Source organism: Hylobates moloch, unplaced genomic scaffold, assembly GCF_009828535.3.
Source record: "Hylobates moloch isolate HMO894 unplaced genomic scaffold, HMol_V3 SCAFFOLD_71, whole genome shotgun sequence".
Taxonomy (NCBI): Eukaryota; Metazoa; Chordata; class Mammalia; order Primates; family Hylobatidae; genus Hylobates; species Hylobates moloch.
The window spans coordinates 1-21,692 of record NW_026652346.1 but is presented as its reverse complement, the minus strand read 5'-3'; the positions used below and the strand labels follow the sequence as shown (position 1 = coordinate 21,692).

At 53.5% G+C, this 21,692-nt stretch overlaps 2 protein-coding genes across 3 annotated transcripts in view; both read left to right on the top strand.

Moving 5' to 3' along the window:
- LOC116463842 (actin-like protein 6B) overlaps nucleotides 1–8,845 on the top strand; it is a 14,123-nt gene extending 5,278 nt beyond the window's left edge. The window contains exons 5-14 of one of the 2 annotated variants that reach the window (XR_004246793.2): nucleotides 1,793–1,890; nucleotides 3,117–3,211; nucleotides 3,278–3,384; nucleotides 4,409–4,498; nucleotides 4,659–4,720; nucleotides 4,859–4,973; nucleotides 5,112–5,192; nucleotides 5,295–5,390; nucleotides 5,590–5,693; nucleotides 8,615–8,845. Coding sequence is in view for 1 of the 2 variants with exons in the window: in XM_032147108.2 (XP_032002999.1) it covers nucleotides 1,793–1,890; nucleotides 3,117–3,211; nucleotides 3,278–3,384; nucleotides 4,409–4,498; nucleotides 4,659–4,720; nucleotides 4,859–4,973; nucleotides 5,112–5,192; nucleotides 5,295–5,390; nucleotides 5,607–5,693; nucleotides 8,615–8,695 (912 nt within the window). In the remaining variant the exon portion in view is untranslated. The remainder of the gene's footprint in view (nucleotides 1–1,792; nucleotides 1,891–3,116; nucleotides 3,212–3,277; nucleotides 3,385–4,408; nucleotides 4,499–4,658; nucleotides 4,721–4,858; nucleotides 4,974–5,111; nucleotides 5,193–5,294; nucleotides 5,391–5,589; nucleotides 5,694–8,614) is intronic. The other variant, XM_032147108.2, reaches the window with a different exon arrangement.
- A 1,422-nt stretch (nucleotides 8,846–10,267) lies between these two features.
- Nucleotides 10,268–21,175, top strand: LOC116463841 (transferrin receptor protein 2). The gene is made up of 8 exons (XM_032147106.2): nucleotides 10,268–10,467; nucleotides 10,715–10,967; nucleotides 11,071–11,257; nucleotides 19,421–19,561; nucleotides 19,637–19,748; nucleotides 19,854–19,976; nucleotides 20,779–20,895; nucleotides 21,032–21,175. The coding sequence occupies exons 1-8, from the start codon at nucleotides 10,435–10,437 to the stop codon at nucleotides 21,173–21,175; spliced, it is 1,110 nt and encodes a 369-aa protein (XP_032002997.1). The 5' UTR covers nucleotides 10,268–10,434.
- The last annotated feature ends 517 nt before the right edge of the window (nucleotides 21,176–21,692 follow it).

The following is a 21,692-nucleotide window of genomic DNA, read 5'->3' as shown; positions in this document are numbered from 1 at the left end:
TAAAAAAATAAATTAATTAAATTAAATAATAATCTAAAATAAAACTTTTTTTTTTTTTTTTGAGATGAAGTCTCACTCTTGTCCTCCAGGCTGGAGTGCAATGGCATGATCTTGGCTTACTGCAACCTCCGCTTCCCACGTTCAAGCGATTCTCCTGCCTCAGCATCCCAAGTAGCTGGGATTACAGGCACCTCCCACCACACCTGGCTAATTTTTGTATTTTTAGTAGAGATGGGGTTTCACCATGTTGGCCAGGCTGGTCTCAAACTCCTGACCTCAGGTGATCTGCCCGCCTTGGCCTCCCAAAGTGCTGGGATTACAGGCATGAGCCACCGAGCCTGGCATCTAAAAAAAAAACTTAAAGAAAGGTCATGGGAAGTATATTTTTTGAGACTTTGTATGTCTCACCTTGAGTTGATAGCTTAGCTAGGTATCCCATGCCAGGTTGGAAATCATTATTCTTCAGAATCTTTTTTTTTTTTTTTTTTTTGAGATGGAGTCTTGCTCTGTCGCCCAGGCTGGAGTGCAGTGGCGCAATCTCGGCTCACTGCAAGCTCTGCCTGCCAGGTTCATGCCATTCTCCTGCCTCAGCCTCTCCGAGTAGCTGGGACTACAGGCGCCTGCCACCACGCCCGGCTAATTTTTTTTGTATTTTTAGTAGAGACGGGGTTTCACCGTGGTCTTGATTTCCTGACCTCGTGATCTGCCCGCCTCGGCCTCCCAAAGTGCTGGGATTACAAGCGTGAGCCACCGCACCCGGCCTATTCTTCAGAATCTTTGAAGGCACTTTTCCATTGTCCTTCTTCCAGCATATATTGTTGCCATTAAGAAGGATGAAACCATCTGATTTCTGATCCTCTGATGTAATGTTTTTCTTTCTGAAAGTTTATAGAATTTTTACTTTATCCTCAGTGTGGTGTATTTTCATTCATGGCTCTAGGCACTTAGTGTGTCTCTTCACTCTGAAAACCTATGTCTTTCAATTCAGTGAAAAAGAATTATTTATTTAATTATTTATTTCTCTCCATTTTCTCTCTTGGGATTTTCTGTTATTGGATTTTGATGCCCCCTGAATTGGTCCCCTAATTTAATTCCCTTTTCTCTTATATTTTCCATCTCTTTACCTTTTTCCTTTGGTTTCCAAGATATTCCCTCCACTTTATGTTTTAATCGTTCTATTGAGTTTTTCATTTCTGTTCATGTAGTTTTAATTCCCACAAGCTCCTTACTTTAAAATTTTTTTTTAGTGAGACAGCATCTCACTATGTTGTCCAGGCTAGTTTTGAACTCCTGGGTTTAAGCAATCCTCCTGCCTCAGCCTCCCAAAGTGCTGGGATTATAGGCATAAGCCACTGTGTCCGGCCTGTGCAAATGTTTTGAAAGCATGTGTGTGTGACTGTGAGTGTGAATATATGTGTATGTGTGAGTGTGTGTGAGTTTGAGTGTGTGTGAATGTGATTGTATATGTGTGTTTGACTGTGTGTTTGTGAGTGTGTTTGCATGTGTGACTGTGAGTGTATGTATAGTGTGAATGCATGTGTGTGTTTATGTGTGTGTCTGTGAATGTGAGTGTATGTGTTTGAGTGTATGTGTGTGCGTGTGCAAGTGAATGCATGTGTGTATGACCATGAGTGTATGTGTGAGTGTTTAGGTTGTGTGTGTGTGCAAGTGTTTGAATGGATGCGTGTGTGTGACCGTGAGCGTATGTGTGAGTGAGTGGGTTGCGTTGTGCGTGAGTGTGGGTCTGTGCCTCTCCCTTCCTGAATCCTCCCCTCCTGCACTTTCTCCTCAGTGGAACACACGGGCCAAGCGGGAGAAGCTGACAGAGCTGATGTTCGAGCAGTACAACATTCCTGCCTTCTTCTTATGCAAGACGGCTGTGCTCACCGCGTATCCTCTGGACTGAGCTGCTCTGACTGGGTGGAGGGCTGGGGTGGGGCCTGTGCTGAGCTCAGCTGAGATGAGCTGGGGGGTCAGGCCTCGTTCTCTGAAGATCAGTGTCCCGATGGGCAGACACCTCCCTCCGCCCCACTAGTGCAGAAGGCCCAATGGACTGAGCACCTCCAACCCTGGGGTGGCCAGATCAGCAGCCCCTTTCCGTTCCCTGGATCAGGCTGAGCAGACAGTGAGCTGGGCCCGGGAGAGAGCAGGGGCTGGAACTGGGCAGAGGAGGGAGACGTGTAGAACACTGTGGCAGTCCCTTCCCAATAACTCCTTCAACACGGACTGTTTTTAGGATCTGCCTTGCATTGAACCCTGTGCTACGCACTGGGATGATAGCGATCCTAATTTCAGGGAATCTGTAGGACACAACGAAAAATAAAGGGACTGGCCAGGCACGGTGGCTCACGCCTGTAATCCCAGCACTTTGGGAGGCCGAGGTGGGCAGATCACTTGAGATCAGGAGTTAGAGACCAGTCCGGCCAACATGGCAAAACCCCATGTCTACTAAAAATGCAAAAATTAGCCAGGCATAGCGATGGGCACCTGTAGTCCCAGCTACTTGGGAGGCTGAGGCTGGATAATCTCTTGAACCCAGGAGGCAGAGGTTGCAGTGAGCGATTGCGTTCCAGCTCCAGCCTGGGCGACAAAGCAAAACTCAGTTTCAAAAAAAAAAAAAAGTAAAGAAGTAACTGGGGTCGCTGGGTGCGGTGGCTTATGCCTGTAATCCTGGCACTTTGGGAGGCCGAGGCAGGCAGATCACGAAGTCAGGAGATCGAGACCATCCTGGCTAACACGGTGAAACTGCGTCTCTACTAAAAATACAAAAAATTGGCTGGGCGTGGTGGCAGGCGCCTGTAGTCCCAGCTACTTGGGAGCCTGAGGCAGGAGAATGGCGTGAACCTGGGAGGCGGAGCTTGCAGTGAGCCGAGATGGCGCCACTGCACTCCAGCCTGGGAGATAGCGAGACTCCATCTCAAAAAAGAAAAAAAAAAAAAAAAGAAGTAACTGGGGTCTCAGAGCCTTTCTCCAGGAGATGAGTCATCATCAGGAGGAGAGATTTGCAGACTGGGGATGGGGTGGACCCCAGTAGAGCAGAGAGTGACCAGACAAGATCTGGACCCAGGCCCCTCACTTGCCGCTGCTGTCTCTTTGACTTACCCATCCGATGCCAGCTTTGCAAATGGGCGGTCCACGGGCCTCGTGCTGGACAGTGGAGCCACCCACACCACAGCCATTCCAGTACATGACGGCTACGTCCTGCAGCAAGGTGGGGCTTCGGCAGGGGGCGGGGGTGCCCCGGGAGGACCAGATCCTGACAGTGGCTTCCTTCTAGGCATCGTCAAGTCCCCTCTGGCAGGGGACTTCATCTCCATGCAGTGCCGGGAGCTGTTCCAGGAGATGGCCATTGACATCATCCCACCTTACATGATCGCAGCCAAGGTGGGGCCTCTGGGGACATGGAGCTGACACTAGAGTCCTGGCCACTCGCCCCATGGCCGTCAACCCACTGACACATGAGATATCAGAGCAGAGAGCAGTAGGCTCTCCACTGGGTCCTGGCTCCAGTTCCTCCTTTTATAATCGAGGCATCCGAAATCCAGACAGGCTGAGGGATATGCTGAGGTCACGGAACCAGCTGGCAGACAGCAGGATGTGTGAGGGCCAGTGTGGTAGGTTCTAAGGTCCAATATAGACCCAGGTTCAAGTTCTGCCTCTGCCGTGCAAGAGCTGCAGGACCAGTCGGGCGTGGTGGCTCACACCTGTAATCCCAGCACTTCGGGAGGCCGAGGCAGGCAGATCGCTTCGAGCTCACTTTGAGACCAGCCTGGGCAACATGGTGAAGCCACGTCTCTACTAAAACTGCAAGAACTAGCCAAGCATGGTGGCACATGCCTGTAGTCCCAGCTACTCAGGAGGCTGAGACTGGAGAATCACCTGAACCCCGGAGGCAGAGGTTGCAGTGAGCCGAGATCGCACCACTGCACTCCAGCCTGGACGATGGAGTAAGACTCCGTCTGAAAAAAAGAAAAAAAAGAGCTGTGTGACCAACAGCTTGATATCAAAGCTTCCTGGGCCTCAGTTTCCTCTTCTGTAAAGTGGAACTGCAGTAGGCAGCAGAGAGGGTGCTGTATGAAGTGACACTGTGTGCTTAGCTCCATTCTGTGCCCTCACATGGATCATGGATCATGGCCCCCTAGGAGGCCATTCCCTTGAGGTTCTGTCACTGCTGTATTCCTGGTGCTCTCCAGATCAGCTGCACCCACCGCATGAAGGGCACACACAGAGAGAGAGGCATGCCCCATTCTCTCTCCTCTCCATCAGGGAAGGGTGAGAAACCCCTCTTGCAGGCAGCACAGCAGAGCCTGCAGTGCCAGTTAGCTGCAGAGCTGGGAACAGTGCCAGGAAGGTGGGGGTGGGGGTCAGGTGGGCTAGGAAAGGGTGTTCCAACACTGTGCCCCAACAGGAGCCTGTCCGGGAGGGTGCCCCCCCAAACTGGAAGAAGAAGGAGAAGCTACCCCAGGTCTCCAAGTCCTGGCATAACTACATGTGTAATGTGAGCCTCTGGAGAGGGCCCCATGAAACCCCCTCTCCCCTGCCATGAATGGGGGGCGGGACAGAGGCCCTGCATGGGAGGTGGAGCAGGGAGGGGGAGCGGGGCAGGGGGTGCTGCTCAGTGGGAAGGCAGGCCCTCACCAACCCCGTTGGGATTTCAGGAGGTGATCCAGGACTTCCAGGCCTCCGTGCTGCAGGTCTCAGACTCCCCCTATGATGAACAGTGAGTGTGGCTCAGGGCTTTGGGGTGGGAGAGAGGGCAGAACCGGGACTCTTGGGGTGGGCTGAGGGGGCTCTGGTGCTGCCTATCCACTGATCCTTCTCGAGCACCCCAGGCAGAGTCCTGCTCCCTTCTGGGCAGGGTGGCTGCACAAATGCCCACAGTGCACTACGAGATGCCCAATGGCTACAACACAGACTACGGCGCCGAGCGACTCCGCATCCCCGAGGGCCTGTTTGATCCCTCGAACGTCAAGGTTTGGCTGTATGGCGAGCACTGGGGTGGGTGCTGGCTGCAGTCCCTGGATCCTGGGGCGTGGGGGAGGTTGGGAAGGATTGCAGGGGTCTGGGGGAAGGGGGAGAGGGCCCACAGCCCCAGACATCTCTCTCCGCAGGGCCTGTCGGGGAACACCATGTTGGGTGTGGGCCATGTGGTGACCACCAGCATCGGCATGTGTGACATTGATATTCGCCCGGTGAGGCCAGGCCGGAGCTGAGGCTCAGCAAAGGGGCCCAGGGGAAGTGGGGAGGCGGAGTTGGGGGGCTGTCCCCCGCGGCTCACTCCTTCCTGCTCTCAGGGCCTGTATGGGAGTGTCATTGTCACCGGCGGGAACACACTGCTGCAGGGCTTCACCGACAGGCTCAATCGAGAGCTTTCCCAGAAGACCCCACCGGTAGGAGCCCACCCCTGACCCAGGGCCCTGGACGCCCGTCCTGGCTCAGCTGTCCAGGACTGAGTCCCTTCATCCTTCCCACGTCCTTCCTTCTGTTCTGGCCACCAGAGCAGAACCCCTGCCCCTGTGGCTTCCCAAGTCTTCCCCCTGCCCCCCAAGCCCTGTCCCTTCCCAGAACCTAGGTGTCTGCTTCCCCCAGCCCCTTTTTACCCCCAGAGCATGCGACTGAAACTCATTGCCAGCAACAGCACCATGGAGCGCAAGTTCAGCCCCTGGATCGGGGGTTCCATCCTGGCCTCACTGGTGAGAGGAAGGGGACCTGGCCTAGCATTGACTGTGGGGGAGAGGGGAGACCCAGACAGTGCCCGCCACTTTGACTGCCTCTTCATTCATTCATTCATTCAACAAACATTTATTTTTGAGAAATGTCAGTCAATGAATGTTCCCAGAAGGATGAACAGGACACAAATCGGGGGGCAGGGGCCCGGTACGGTGGCCCACACCTGTCATCCCAGCACTTTGGGTGGCTGAAGTTGGGGGATGGCTTGAGGCTAGGAGTTGAAGACCCAGCAGGGGAACATAGCAAGACCCATCTCTACTATTACAAATTGGGGAGAAGAGGCTGCGCACAGTGGCTCATGCCTGTAATCCCTGCAGTTTGGGAGGCCGAGATGGGTGGATCGCTTGAGGTCAGGAGTTCGAGACCAGCCTGGCCAACATGATGAAACCTCGTCTCTACTAAAAATCCCAAAATTAGCCAGGCATGATGGTGCATGCCTGTAATTCCAGCTATTCAGGAGGCTGAGGCAGGAGAATCTCTTGAACCCAGGAGACAGAGACTGCAGTGAGCTGAGATCGTCCCACTGCACTCCAGCCTGGGTGACACAGTGAGACTCTCAAAAAATAAAAAATTGAGAGTAGAGGGACAGGTAGTTGGAGAGATTGGTCATGATGAGATTTTGATGATACACCCACTGTGCTCAGTCAGCAGAGGGGAGACCCTGATGGTTTGGGGCAAGGGAGTGATGTGGCAATGCAGGCATGATTGGAAAGACTGCCAGGCATGAGTCTTTGGGGTCGGGGTGTGAGCTGGGGTCAAGGGGACCTTGCAAGGAGGCTGTTTTGATTGCCCTGGAGTCATAGCATGGGTAGCAGTGGGGATGGGGTGGACAGCAAGGGGCAACTAGCAAAGGAGGCAGGCAGGTTGGTTCTGGGGCAGGAGGTGGTAAGTTCAGTCTGGACCTGCTGCTGGGGTCGAAGGAAGGTACTGAGCAGGAAGCTGGAGTTGCAACCCGCATCTGGAGGGTATCAGTCACACAGAGGGGACAATGGGGCCATGACAGACAAGGAGGACATCCACGAGAAAGGAAGTCCCCCAGGGAGACAGAAACCAGGGTCAGAAAGACAGAGGCTGGCAGTCTGAACTTAGCTCAGGGCTGAAGCATGTCAGCCACACAGTTCTTTTGTTTTTTTCCTTTTTTTGTTTTTGTTTTCGAGACAGAGTCTCACTGTCGCCCAGGCTGGAGTGCAGTGGAGCAATCTTGGCTCACTGCAACCTCCACCTCCTAGGTTCAAGCGATTCTTCTGCCTCAGCCTCCCGAGTAGCTGGGATTACATGCGTGAGCTACCATGCCTGGCTAATTTTTGGATTGTTAGTAGAGACGGGGTTTCACCATGTTGGCTAAGCTTGTCTCAAACTCCTGACCTCAAGTGATATGCCCATCTTGGCCTCCCAAAGTTCTGGGATTACAGGTGTGGGCCACCGTGCCCGGGCTGAAATCAAGTATTAATAATATATCCTGGACACGTAGAGTGGCTCACGCCTGTAATCTCAGCACTTTGAGAGGCCAAGGCGGGAGAATCATTTGAGTCCAAAATTTCTAGACCAGCCTGGGCAACAAAGCGAGACCTCATCTCTACCAAAAATTTAAAAAGCAGCTGGCAATGTGGTGCATACCTGTAGTCCCACCTACTTGGGAGGCCAAGGTTGGAGGATCACTTGAACCTGGAAGGTTGAGGCTGCAGTGAGCTGTGCCACTGCTCTCCAACCTGGGTGACAGAGCGAGATCCTGTTTCAAAAAAAAAGAAAAAAAAAATTGGGTGTATATTTTCCACTTAGAGCACATCTCAATTTGGACCAGGGCTGGTGAGCCACAGGAGGCTACTGGCCATTGCATTAGACAGCACATGTGTGTAGGGTGAGAAAGATCAAAGCAGCCCAGGCATGGTAGTTCACGCCTGTAATCCCAACATTACGGGAGGCTGAGGTGGAACGATTACTTGAGCCCAGGAGTTTGAGACCAACCTGGGCAACATAGTGAGACCCCATCTCTACAAAAAACAAAAATTAGGCTGGGCGCGGTGGCTCACGCCTGTAATCCCAGCACTTTGGGAGGCCAAGGTGGGCGGATCATCTGAAGTCAGGAGTTTGAGACCAGCTTGGCCAACGTGGCAAAACCCTGTCTCTACTAAAAATACAAAAATTAGCCAGGCATGTTGGCACGCGCCTGTAATCCCAGCTACCCAGGAGGCTGAAGCAGGAAAATCGCTGGAACCTGGGAGACAGAGGCTGCAGTGAGCCAAGATTGCACCACTGCACTCCAGCCTGGGCGACAGAGCAAGACTCCATCTCGAAAAAATAAAATAAAAACAAAAATAATTAAAATTAAAACTTTTAAAAAATAGAGAGAAGGGACACTCTGAGATGCTCATTGCAGGAACCCTCAAGGGGCAAGTTGTAATGCTGAAGGCTGCAGATGGGGTGCCACAGTGTTGGAATGGTGAGGTGGAGGGAATATCTTCCTTGGGAAAGAGGGAGACTGGCGGTGTTCCAAAGCCCTGATGGAGTGAGAAGAGGACACCTGGTGGGGAAGGACTGTGTGTGTGTAGGGGGTGTTGAGTGTTGGGTGCAGGTTGGCTGGCCTGGGGCTGTGCGTGCCATCCCCCCACCTCAGGAACAGGGCTTAGCTCAGGGCAGAGACTGCTGTTCAATAAATACTTGTTGAATGAATGAATTATTGATTGAATGATATAAAGAGGATACTCTCCCTCTGAATATGAAAGGGGACAGACGGAGGAGGGGAGGATGAGGTGGGGAGGGGCTTCAGAGGGATGTGAACCCAAGGGGTGGTTGGGGCCTGTTGGAGGGCTCCCAGGGGCTGCACCTGCCTGTCCACACCTCCCTCCAAGACCACCCTGACCCTGATATTGCCCCCTCCACCCAGGGCACTTTTCAGCAGATGTGGATCTCCAAGCAGGAATATGAGGAGGGCGGGAAGCAATGCGTGGAGCGAAAGTGCCCCTGATGGCACTCCTCCCCACACACCTGCTCCCAAGCTCAGATGGAAGTCCCTTAACCCCCATGCCACATCGCCCCCCTCCTCCTTTCCCTCTTGTCCTTGTAAATGGTGATGTTTCTGGGTTGAAAGAAGTAAAAATGTTTTAAGAAAAAAAAAGTTTGGCCTCCGTGGGGTGGGGAGTGGGCACAGGGTTCTGGAGGGAGGTGAGGGGAGGGATTCTCACTTCTACACCCATGCCGATCCCACAGTGGGCGCTAGGACACAGCCCCAGGGGCCATGGATTCCTCAGGTTTCTGAGGGTTTGTGACCCAGGGAGGGCCACACGATGAGCACTGGGGGTGGGGGGAGTTGCTGGAGGGTAACAGTTGTGGTGGGAGGTGGGAGGGGCTGCAGGGTGCAGCGGAGGGGCGCGGCCTGGGGTGAGTGTGGCAGGAGGTGGGTGGAGCAGGAGGTGAAGCCTGGGTGGGCAGAGCAGGAGGTGGGGCCTGGTGGGCGGGGCCTCAGCGTAGGCCTCAGGTCTCAGGGGAGCAGCACGCCTGAGCACCCCAGGACCTGCGCTCAGGTGAGCTGCGCTATGCCTTCCTTCCTGGGGCTCTTGGTGGTGACAGACATGGGGCGGGGACTAGGGCGCTGGTGCATCCCAGCAGCTCGGAACTTCTCTGGACCTGAGTAGGAGCTGATGTTTCCCAGGGGAGATCCCAAAGGGAAACTTAGTGGGACCCTGAGCCCTCCTCTTCAGAGCTACTTGTCCTGGGGCCCTCAGAAGTGTTTGGGGACCTGCGCCCCGTGCCTATTTAGCAGTTTGTGCCTGTGACGTGTTTCTGGGGCGAGGCTAACTGGCCTTTCATCAGCCTCAGAACCCAAAGAGGTAGAAACCCATGTGATCCAAGTCCTTCGGTGACCAAACAGGGGCCGGTGCCCAGGGAGGACCATGACTTGTCCAGGGTCACCCAGCTCTGCCCACACCTTGGCGGGGACTCTGATCACTCCTCCCCACTGACCCACAGATCCCTGACCCCAGGACCACCATCTGGGAGCTCTCGCTGGTCTCATCTGACCATGTGTTCCCACCTGTGCCCCTCCTTCTCCAGCAGCCAGCGGGAGTCTGAGAACCACCTTTCAAAAGAGACACACATGCACACCACCAGACCAAACCCCCAAGTCACACCACTGTGGTGCCTCCAGCTTTGAATGCCACTGGGGCAAGTGTCAGGGCAGGGAGGACAGCTGATATGTCACAGGACCCGGGCACTGGGGGACTCTGAAAGCCAGATGAGGAAGGGGCAGATGTCTTAGGGGTGAATCTTCCACCTGGGCATGGCGGGGCTTAGGAAGGGGTCCCCAGGATCCAGGGAGGGGTAAAAGCAGGAGAGGGGAAGGGACACCCATGTCTCTGCCCTCCCCCACTATCAGCCCCCTTCCCCCACCCCTGATGAGAACTAAGAGGCCAAAGTCCGCCCCAAGGTCAAAAAACTGATTGTTTTGCAGGGAGGAGGCAGGCGTGGGGCTGTGGAGAGATTGGCAGGGGAGAGCACAGCCCCTTGTGCTCTGGCCTGGACCGGGGGGCCACGTCTGGAAGGCTGGACTGAGGCCAGGACTGTGCTCCCACCCTTGGGGGTGGTGAGGAGCAGCCTTGGTTCCGGCTGCCTGCCAGGGCTGATAAGAGGCCCTCCTAGGGCTCCCACAAACGGTTTATCGGTTTATCGCTGGGGGACAGCCTGCAGGCTTCAGGAGGGGACACAAGCATGGAGCGGCTTTGGGGTCTACTCCAGAGAGCGGTAAGACTAGTGGGATTGGGAAGACCCCGTAGGCCTTCTCTCTAAGTCCCTCAGCCCCCTCCCAAGCCCCTAAGGCTGCCCCTCCTGGACCATGTCCTGACCTCGCTTCTTCCCACCCCTGCCCCTCCCCCGTGCCCCCACCACCATGCTCATTTGACACCCCCAAGTCACTGACCTCGTTATTGCCAGATGCCTCCCCACCCCCCAGGCCTCTTGCCCCAATCTCATGCCCACCTCGCCCACACAGCAACAACTGTCCCCAAGATCCTCTCAGACCGTCTACCAGCGTGTGGAAGGCCCCCGGAAAGGGCACCTGGTGGAGGAAGAGGAAGACGAGGAGGAGGGGGCGGAGACACTGGCCCACTTCTGCCCCATGGAGCTGAGGGGCCCTGAGCCCCTGGGCTCTAGACCCAGGCAGCCAAACCTCATTCCCTGGGCAGCAGCAGGACGGAGGGCTGCCCCCTACCTGGTCCTGACGGCCCTGCTGATCTTCACCGGGGGTGAGAGTCATCCCCCTCCCCAGAAGTGAAGGGCCTGGGATGGGGGAGATTTCTGGGGTCCAGAGGTGGGCACAAAGGGAATCCCCATCTTGCCACCTGCCAGCCTTCCTTCTGGGCTACGTCGCCTTCCGAGGGTCCTGCCAGGCGTGTGGAGACTCCGTGTTGGTGGTCAGTGAAGATGTCAACTATGAGCCCGACCTGGATTCCCACCGGGGCACACTGTACTGGAGCGACCTCCAGGCCATGTTCCTGCAGTTCCTGGGGGAGGGGCGCCTGGAGGACACCATCAGGTAGGGATGGCCCTGCCCCATCCTGTTCTCGAGTGTCCCTCCCCTCATCCGCTCAGACTGGGCCTCCCTGCCTCCTGGCCCAGGCCTCTGGTGTCCGGGTCCCCCTCCTGAGTCCTCCCATCTGCCTTCCTGGCCCCCCTGTTCAGCGGTCCTGGGAAGGATGGTAGGCATTCGGAGCTGAGGTTCCAGGGGACTGAGGCTCTGAGGGTGGCATATTTGGGAGGTGAGGGAGCTGACTGTCTGAGATCAGAGGGGTGCAGCATCCAGTATCAGACCGGACAGACCCAGAAAAGCCTTGAGTGCCTCACCCAGGCGCCTAGATTTGGAGCAGGGAGCACTGAGGGGTTCTGAGAAGGTGCATTCTAGGGAATCAGAAAAACAAGCAAGCAAGTCTGGGCAATACGGCGAAACCCCGTCTCTACTAAAGAAAATACAAAAATTAGCTGGGGATGATGGCAAGTGCCTGTAGTCCCAGTTACTTGGGAGCTTGACAGGGGAGGATCTCCTGAGCCAGGGAGGCGGAGGTTGCAGTGAGCCGAGATTGCGCCACTGCACTCCAGCCTGGGAGACAGAGCGAGACCCTGTTTCAAAAACAAAATAACGGCCGGGCGTGGTGGCTCATGCCTGTAATCCCAGCACTTTGGGAGGCGGAGGCGGGCAGATCACTAGGTCAGGATATCGAGACCATCTTGGCTAACACGGTGAAACCCCTCTGTACTAAAAACAAAATATTAGCCGGGCATGGTGGCGGGCACCTCTGGTCCCAGCTGTTCGGGAGGCTGAGGCAGGAGAATGGCTTGAACCCAGGAGGTAGAGCGTGCATTGAGCCGAGATCACGCCACTGCACTCCAGCCTGGGCAACAGAGCGAGACTCCATCTCCAAAAAAAAAAAAAAGAAAAAAAGAAAAACAAGTAAGCAAATTCATTTGTGAGTGCAGATCCAGAAGCTAGGTCCACCTATAGCCCTCTTTAGGGACGGGAGTAATTTTTCAGTGGATTCACCTGGGTTTTCTTAGGAGGTAATCAGCTAAGCTACAGATAGTAGGAGATGGAGATTCTCTTTTCCAATGCTTATACCTTCTACATTTTTTTTTCATTTCTCATTGCATTTGAGAGGACATGAATTTAAGGTAACAGTGGCAGTAGGTATCCTTGCCTATTTCCTGACTTTAATAGCAATGCTTTTATAATACTTTGCCATTAAGAATGAACTTTGCTGTGCTCCAGACAGCTTTTTAAAATTGAATTAAGGAAGTTTCCTTTCATTCCTAGTTCACTGAGACTTTTATTGATTGATTGATTTTTTGGGAGTCTCGCTGTTGTCACCCAGGCTGGAGTGCAGTGGTGCAATCTTGGCTCACTGCAGCCTCTGTCTCCCAGGTTCACGTGATTCTCATGCCTCAGCCTCCTGAGTAGCTGGGATTACAGGTGCGCGCCATCACGCTTGGCTAATTTTTGTATTTTCAGTAGAGACAGGGTTTTGCCATGTTGCCCAGGCTGGTCTCCAACTCGTAAGCTCAAGCGATCTGCCAAAGCGCTTTGGCTTCCCAAAGTGCTGGGATTACAGGCATGAGCCACCGCACCCAGCCTCTTCTTTAATGTTTATATAGTAATTTGTGTTAATAGATTTCCTTATCTTCCTGAGCTCAACGCTAACCTTGATCAAGGTGTATGATTACTCTTTTGATATGTTGCTGGGTTCATCTGCTGAAAGACCTTAAGTCTGTGGAATCAACAATGTTCAGGGCTTTATTTTTTTGAGACAGGGCCTCACTGTCACCCAGACAGTGCCAACTTGATAGCTCACTGCAGCCTCCAACTCCTGGACCCAAGTGATCCTCCCACCTTAGCCTTTCAAGTAGCTAGGACTACAGATGTGTGCCACTATGCCCGGCTTTTTGCTTTTCTTTTTTTTTTTTTTTTTTACTTTTTTTGAGACAGAGTTTCACTGTTGCCCAGGCTGGAGTGCAGTGGTGTGATCTCGGCTCATGGCAACCTCCGCCTCCTAGGTTCAAGCAATTCTCCTGCCTTAGCCTCCCGAGTAGCTGGGATTACAGATGCCCGCCACCACACTCAACCAATTTTTTGTATTTTTAGTAGAGATGGGGTTTCACCATGTTGGGCAGACTGGTCTCAAACTCCTGACCTCAGGTGATCCACCCACCTCGGCCTCCCAACGTGCAGGGATTACAGGTGTGAGCCACCGTGCCCAGCCTAATTTTTTAATTTTTTTTTTAGTAGAAATGAGGTCTCCCTATGTTGCCCAGGATGGTCTCAAACTCCTGGCCTCAAACAATCCTCCCACCTCAGCCTCCCAAAATGCTGGGATTATAGGCATGAGGCACCGCACACAGCCTGCTCAGGGCTTTTAAATTAAATTACAGGCCAGGCATGGTGGCTCACACCTGTAATCCCAGCACTTTGGGAAGCCGAGGTGGGCGGATCATGAGGTCAGGAGATCCAGACCATCCTGGCTAACATGGTGAAATCCTGTCTCTACTAAAAACACAAAAAATTAGCTGGGCATGGTGGCGGGCGCCTGTAGTCCCAGCTACTCAGGAGGCTGAGGCAGGAGAATGGCATGAACCCAGGAGGCGGAGGTTGCAGTGAGCCGAGATCGCGCCACTGCACTCCAGCCTGGGCGACAGAGCAAGACTCTGTCTCAAAAAAACACAACAAAACAAAACAAAACAAATACAAAATTAGCCAGGTGTAGTGGCGCATGCCTGTAATCCCAGCTACTCGGGAGGCTGAAGCAGGAGAATCGCTTAAACCCAGGAGGGGGAGGTGGCGGTGAGCCAACATCGTGCCATTGCACTCCAGCCTGGGCAACAAGAGTGAAACTCCATCTCAAAAAAAAAAAAAAAAAATTACATTACATTAATTTTTTTTGAGACAGGGCCTTGGCTCTGTCACCCAGGCTAGAATGCAGTGGTGCAATCTGGGCTCACTGCAGCCTCGATTTCCCAAGCTCAGGTGATTCTCCCATCTCAGCCTCCCGAGTAGCTGGGTCTACAGGGAGGGGCCACCAGGCCTAGCTAATTTTTCATTTTTCTTTTTTCAAAATTATTATTATTATTTGGGGACAGGATTTATTCATTTATTTTTATGTTTTTGCAACCGATTCTCACTGTGTTGCCCAAGCTGGAGTACAGTGGCGTGATCTTAGCTCACTGCAACCTCTGCCTCCTGGCTTCACATGATTTTTGTGCCTCAGCTTCCCAAGTAGCTAGGACTACAGGCGTCAGCCACCACGCCCAGCTAATTTATGGTTTTTTGTTTTTGTTTTTTTGTTTTTTTTGAGACAGAGTTTCACTCTTGTTGCCCAGGCTGGAGAGCAATGGCACGATCTCGGCTCACCGCAACCTCCGCCTCGAGGGTTCAAGCGATTCTCCTGCCTCAGCCCCCCGAGTAGCTGGGATTACTGTCATGCGCTACCACACCCAGCTAATTTTGTATTTTTAGTGGAGATGGGGTTTCTCCATGTTGGTCAGGCTGGTCTCCAACTCCTGACCTCAGGAGATCAGCCCGCCTCGGCCTCCCAAAGTGCTGGGATTACAGGTGTGAGCCACTGTGCCCGGCAATTTATGTATTCTTTTTTAGGGTCAGGGTTTCACATGTTGGCCAGGCTGGTTTCGAACTCCTGGGTTCAAGCAATCCTCCTACCTTGGCCTCCCAAACTTCTTGGATTACAGGCGTGAGCCATGGTGCCCAGCCTGTTCAGGGCTACTTTTATTTTTTTGAGCAATATTTGGTCGTCTGGGTACAGGCTGAACAGTATTTGGTCGTCTGGGTACAGGTAGACAGTTTGACAGGTCTAGAAGCGGGGTGTGGCACTGAGGCAAAAGTAGCAGTTTTGGGGAGACAGCAAGGATGTTGCGGTGAGCCAAGATCGCGCCATTGCACTCCAGCCTGGGCAACAAGAGTGAAACATGGCTCTGGGTAGGATGGAGAGGGAAGAGAAAGTGGGGGGAGATGATAAACGTGGAGCTATAGGACATTTGTCATGTACAATGGGATTGAAGAGCAGGTACAGTGAGGATAACTGGGGGAGTTGGAACCTGACAAGGTCTAGTCAGAGAGTAGGATTCTGGAACCTTGAAAACTTCCTGATACAATACGTCCTGTCTATCTCAGAGTCTCCAGCACCTACCACAGTGCTTGGCACTTACTAGATGTTCAGTAGATCCTCAATGGATAAGTATTCCAGAGATGGAGTGCGGGTAATGACAAGATGCAGGATACGGGCCAGGCACAGTGGCTCACGCCTGTAATCCCAGCACTTTGGGAGGTCAAGGCAGATGGATCATCTGAGGTCAGGAGTTTGAGACCAGCCTGGCCAACATGGTGAAATCCTGTCTCTACTAAAAATACAAAAATTAACTGGGTGTGATGGTGCATGCCTGTAATCCCAGCTACTTGGGAGGCTGAGGCAGGAGAATCGCTTGAACCTGGCAGGCGGAGGTTGCAGTGAGCTGAGATCACACCAATGCACTCCAGCCTGTGCGACAGAGCAAGACTCCATCTCAACAACAACAACAACAAAAAAATATTCAGGGTGTGACCAGGGAAGTGGAATGCCTGGACTGGAGGTGACAATGATTAAGTAATTAATTCATTTATCCAACAAATATTTTGGGGCACCTACTATGTGGCAGGTACTAAGCTAAGCAGGTGGTGGTGAGATAGCAGAGACTAAAACAGTCTAACTTTGTTCTCATGGTGCTTACAATCCACTGGAGAAAACCAATGCTAAACTAACAATCATTCACAACTACATAATTACGACTGGAATCATTGCTTTGAAAGAAAAGCAAAGGATGTGAGGCTCAGTGTGGTGGCTCACACCTGTGAGCTCAGCACTTTGGGAGGCTGAGGTGGGAGGATCACTTGAGCCCAGTTTGAGACCAGCCTGGGCAACATAGAGAGATCCTGTCTCTTAAAAAAAATAATAATAATTTGGCCAAGCATGGTGGCTTACGCCTGTAATCCTAGCACTTTGGGAGGCCAAGGCGGGTGGATCTCCTGAGTACAGGAGTTCAAGACCAGCCCAGCCAACATGGTGAAACCCTGTTTCACCCTTTTTAGTCTCTAGTAAAAATACAAAAAAAAAATTAGCTGGGCATGTTGGCGAGCACCTATAATCCCAGCTACTTGGGAGGCTGAGGCAGGAAAATCACTTGAACTTGGGAGGTGGAGGTTGCAGTGAGCCGAGATTGCGCCATTGCATTCCAGCTTGGGCAACAAGAGTGAAACTCCATGTCAAAAATAATAATAATAATAATAATAATAATAATAATAATAATTTTTTAAAAGAAAAATTAAAAATTAGCCCAGTATGGTAGTGCATGCCTAGAGTCCCGGCTACTCAGGAGGCTGAGGCAGGAGGATGGCTTGAGCTTAGGGGTTCAAGGTTGCAGTGAGCTATGGCCATGCCACTGCACTCCAGGCTGGGTGACAGAGCGAGACCTTATCTCCAAAAAAAAAGAAAAGAAAAGGGGCCGGGTGCCGTGGCTCACACCTGTAATCCCAGCATTTTGGGAGGTGAAGGCGGGCTGATTGCCTGAGGCCAGGAGTTCGAGACCAGCCTGGCCAACATGCCGAAACCCTGTCTCTACTAAAAAAATACAAAACTAGCTGAGTGTGGTGGTGGGTGCCTGTGGTCCTAGCTACTCAGGAGGCTAAGGCAGGAGAATCACTTGAACCCAGGAGGCAGAGGTTGCATTGAGCTGAGATTGCACCACTACACCCAAGCCTGGGCGACAGAGCGAGACTCGGTCTCAAAAAAAAAAAAAGAAAGAAAGAAAGAAACAAAGAAAGAAAAAAGAAAAGGGTGTAAGGAAAGACTATAACCAGTGTCCTGATTTAGATTGCAGTTCAGGGAAGGCTTCCTTGAGGAACTGACGAGTCTAAACTGACAAGATGAGTAATTTGCCAGGCAAAGAGACTGTGGAAAAACATTCAGGCTGAGATTCACCACTTGCAAAGGGTCTGAAATGTGAAGATAGTGGCCTCTTGGAGGAAGGGAAAGACGGTCCATGTGGCCGGTGAGGTGGATGTAGCTCAGGCCCTAAAGGGCCATACTGGCTACTTTACTGTTTTGAATTTCATTCTAAGAGGAAAGAGAGAGAACTGGAGTATTTTGAACAATATAGTATCATGATTAGATTGGAGGGGATTTTTTTTTAAGGTTGGGTGTAAAGAATGGAGTTGATCATACTTCTGAGACCACAATACAGTGTACTCATTGGTCAGTTAAAGGACTTTCCTTTCCCATTTAATTTTCCTGCCTCGGCCGGGCGCAGTGGCTCACGCTTGTAATCCCAGCACTTTGGGAGGCCGAGGCAGGCGGATCACGAGGTCAGGAGATCGAGACCACGGTGAAACCCCCGTCTCTACTAAAAATACAAAAAATTAGCTGGGCATGGTGGCGGGCGCCTGTAGTCCCAGCTACTCGGAGAGGCTGAGGCAGGAGAATGGCGTGAACCCTGGAGGCAGAGCTTGCAGTGAGCCGAGATTGCGCTACTGCACTCCAGCCTGGGCGACAGAGCGAGACTCCAAAAAATTTTCCTGCCTCATCTCTGAGTGATCCTCCCCACTCCCCTTCCCATAAGCATCTCATCTCACGCTTTTGATGTGTGCCTTTAAATACACATATGGGGCTGGTCGTCATGGTTCATGCCTGTAGTCCCAGCACTTTGGGAGGATCGCTTGAGGCCAAGAGTTCAAGATCGGCTTGGGAGGACGGGCGCGGTGGCTCACACTTGTAATCCCAGCACTTTGGGAGGCCGAGGCGGGCGGATCACGAGGTCAGGAGATCGAGACCACGGTGAAACCCCGTCTCTACTAAAAATACAAAAAAATTAGCCGGGCGTGGTGGCGGGCGCCTGTAGTCCCAGCTACTCGGAGAGGCTGAGGCAGGAGAGTGGTGTGAACCCGGGAGGCGGAGCTTGCAGTGAGCCGAGATTGCGCCACTGAACTCCAGCCTGGGCGACAGAGCGAGACTCCGTCTCAAAAAAAAAAAAAAAAAAGACCAGCTTGGGAAACACAGCAAGACTTCTTGTCTACAAAAAAATTTTTAAAAATCAGCAGTTGGTGGCGTACACCTGTAGTCCCAGCTGCTCAGGAGGCTGAGGCGGGAGGATGGCTCCAGCCCAGGAACCGGTGATTCCCCTGGGTACCTTGGTGTAAAGTGTCTCCACGAGGCCCACGTGGAGGATGAGGGAGATGAGAAGGGTCTGCTGCCTGCCCAGTTAGCTCTTTTGAAGAAAAGTGTTTGGGTGCCGTGTGTGTGTCTGTGTGTGTGTCTGTGTGTGTGTGTGTCTGTGTGTGTGTGTGAGAAAAACATGCCAGCCCCATTCTGAGCAAGAAGGTGTGGCCTGGGGACCTGGTAACAGCACGGCCAGCCTCCCCAGACTCACATGTCCATACACTGCCTGCTGGCTGGACAGGCTCAGCTTGGGTGGGTCCTGGGAGAAGTCTGCTGGCTCTGGGTATATGAGCACTCCTTCAGCCCCGAAGTCCTGAGCATTGGTCACCTGGGGAAGAAGGTGACTAGAGGTGACTTGAGCCGGGAAGAACCTACAGGATGATGGGCAGGACCCCCAGCTATGGGAAGTCAGGTTTTAAGCAGAAGGAGGTCCTGAGATTCTCGGGCGCCGCCCTGGTGGTGATGGGAGAAAATGGGTCCGCGAAGGGCCCTGCACTGCGGCTTGTGCCTGTAATGCTAGCATTTTGGGAGGCCGCACCTGTAATGCCAGCATTTTGGGAGGCCGAGGCGGGCAGATCACCTGAGATCAGGAGTTTGAGACCAACCTGGTCAACATGGTGAAACCCGTCTCTACTAAAAATACAAAAATTAGCCGGGCGTGATGGCACGTGCCTGTAATCCCAGATACGAGGGAGGCCGAGGCAGGAAAATGGCTTGAACTAGGAAGGCGGAGGTTGCAGAGAGCGGAGATTGGTCCACTGCACTCCAGCCTGGGCGACAGAGCGAGACTCCGTCTCAAAAAAAAAAAAAAGCGTCCGCGGGGAGAGCTCTTTTCCTAAACTCAGGAACCCCTCGCCGCCCCTGCCCCTGGCGACCGCACGTCTCTGGCAACCTTCCCTCTTTCCTCCTTCTCCTCCGGGCGCCCAGAAAAGTCCCCACCTCTCCCCGCTTAGGGAAACCAGCCTTCGGGAACGGGTGGCAGGCTCGGCCGGGATGGCCGCTCTGACTCAGGACCTCCGCGCGGCGCTCTCCCGCCAGAAGCTGGACCACGTGTGGACCGACACGCACTACGTGGGGCTGCAATTCCCGGACCCGTGAGTGCGCGCGCGGGCGGGGGGCGCGCGGGGAGAGGGACGCGGCTCGGGGCGCTCACCAGCCCCACTCCCCAGGGCTCACCCCAACACCCTGCACTGGGTCGATGAGGCCGGGAAGGTCGGAGAGCAGCTGCCGCTGGAGGACCCTGACGTCTACTGCCCCTACAGCGCCATCGGCAACGTCACGGTGAGCATCCCCTGCCCGCTCCTAGGATGGGGCGCGGCACGAGCCCTTTCCTGGGTCTCGAAGGAGGGACGCGGGGAGCGCGTCTCACCGTCCTGGTGTCCCCAGGGAGAGCTGATGTACGCCCACTACGGGCGGCCCGAAGACCTGCAGGACCTGCGGGCCAGGGGCGTGGACCCAGTGGGCCGCCTGCTGCTGGTGCGCGTGGGGGTGATCAGCTTCGCCCAGAAGGTAAGTGTCCCTGGACAGAGGGAGGGCGTGAGCCCGGGAACTGGAGGGTCGGACTGCCAGTGAGAATCGTTCAGGGTGCTGTGAGAGGGAGACAGGAAAGAACCATGTGGATGGATGGTAAGAAAATATAAACTGGGCACGATGGTTCTCACCTGCAATCCCAGCACTTTAGGAGGCCAAGACAGGAGGATCGCTTGAGGCCAGGAGTTCAAGGCAACACAGTGAGAACCCCCTCTCTACTAAAAAAAAAAAAAAAAAAATTCTTTTTTTTTTTTTTTTTTTTTTTTTTTTGGTTAGCTGGGCTGGTGGCACATGCCTGTGGTCCCAGCTACTCCGGAGGTCGGGTGGGAGGATCGCTTGAGCCCAGGAGTGCCAGGCTGCAGTGAGCTATGGTCGTGCCACTGCACTCCAGCCTGGGCAACAGAAAGAGACTGTCTCAAAAAGAAAAGAAAGAGAAACAGAGAAGGGAGGGAGGGAGGGAGGGAAGGAGGGAGGGAGGAAGGAAGGAAGGAAGGAAGGAAGGAAGGAAGGAAGAAAAAGTTGGCTGGGAACAAATTGGGGGTTGGGGAAAATCAGATGGGGAAGGGAACAGAAACATGGGGTACCCTGGCACCCAGTGGGGTTTGAGGGCTGCCCAGGAGCTGCTGAGGTTGGGAAGACACAGGCCAGGTGGTGCCCCCACATCCTCTCCGTGGGATGGACAGTTGCAAGCAAAGGCCTTGCCATTTCCTGATTTCTCCTGCCCTTATGAATCGGGTTTTTTTTCTGGGAGAAGGAGTCCTCTAGTCACCTTCTTCCCCAGGTGACCAATGCTCAGGACTTCGGGGCTCAAGGAGTGCTCATATACCCAGAGCCAGCAGACTTCTCCCAGGACCCACCCAAGCCGAGCCTGTCCAGCCAGCAGGCAGTGTATGGACATGTGAGTCTGGGGAGGCTGGCCGTGCTGTTCCCAGGTCCCCAGGCCACACCTTCTTGCTCAGAATGGGGCTGGCATGTTTTTCGTTTTTCCTGGAAGCCCAGCTCACAGCTTTGCATGGGCACCCCTTTCCCTGCAGGTGCACCTGGGAACTGGAGACCCCTACACGCCTGGCTTCCCTTCCTTCAATCAAACCCAGTTCCCTCCAGTTGCATCATCAGGCCTTCCCAGCATCCCAGCCCAGCCCATCAGTGCAGACATTGCCTCCCGCCTGCTGAGGTGAGGAGAGTGTTGGGGACCAGGAGAGGAGGAGGCAGAGAGAGGGAGGCTGCAGCGAGGCCACAGGGTGACTGTGGGTGAACTAGAAGAAGGTGACTCTTGTTTAAGACTGCAGTGAGCCATGACTACACCACTGCACTCCAGCCTGGGAGACAGAGAGACCCTGACCTTTTTTGGTTTTGAGATGGAGTCTTGCTCTGTCGTCCAGGCTGGAGTGCAGTGGTGCAATCTTGGCTCACTGCAACCTCCACCTCCTGGATTCAAGTGATTCTCCTGCCTCAGACTCCCTAGTATCTAGGATTACAGGTGCCCACCATCATGTCCGGCTAATGTTTGTATTTTTAGTAGAGGGTTTCACCATGTTGGCCAGACTGGTCTTGAACTCCTGACCTAGTGATCCGCCCACATTGGCCTCCCAAAATGCTGGGATTACAGGCGTGAGCCACCATGCCTGGCCGAGACCCTGACTCTTTAAAAAAAAAAAAAAAGTGACTCTTCTGGATGGACACAGCCTTTCTCCA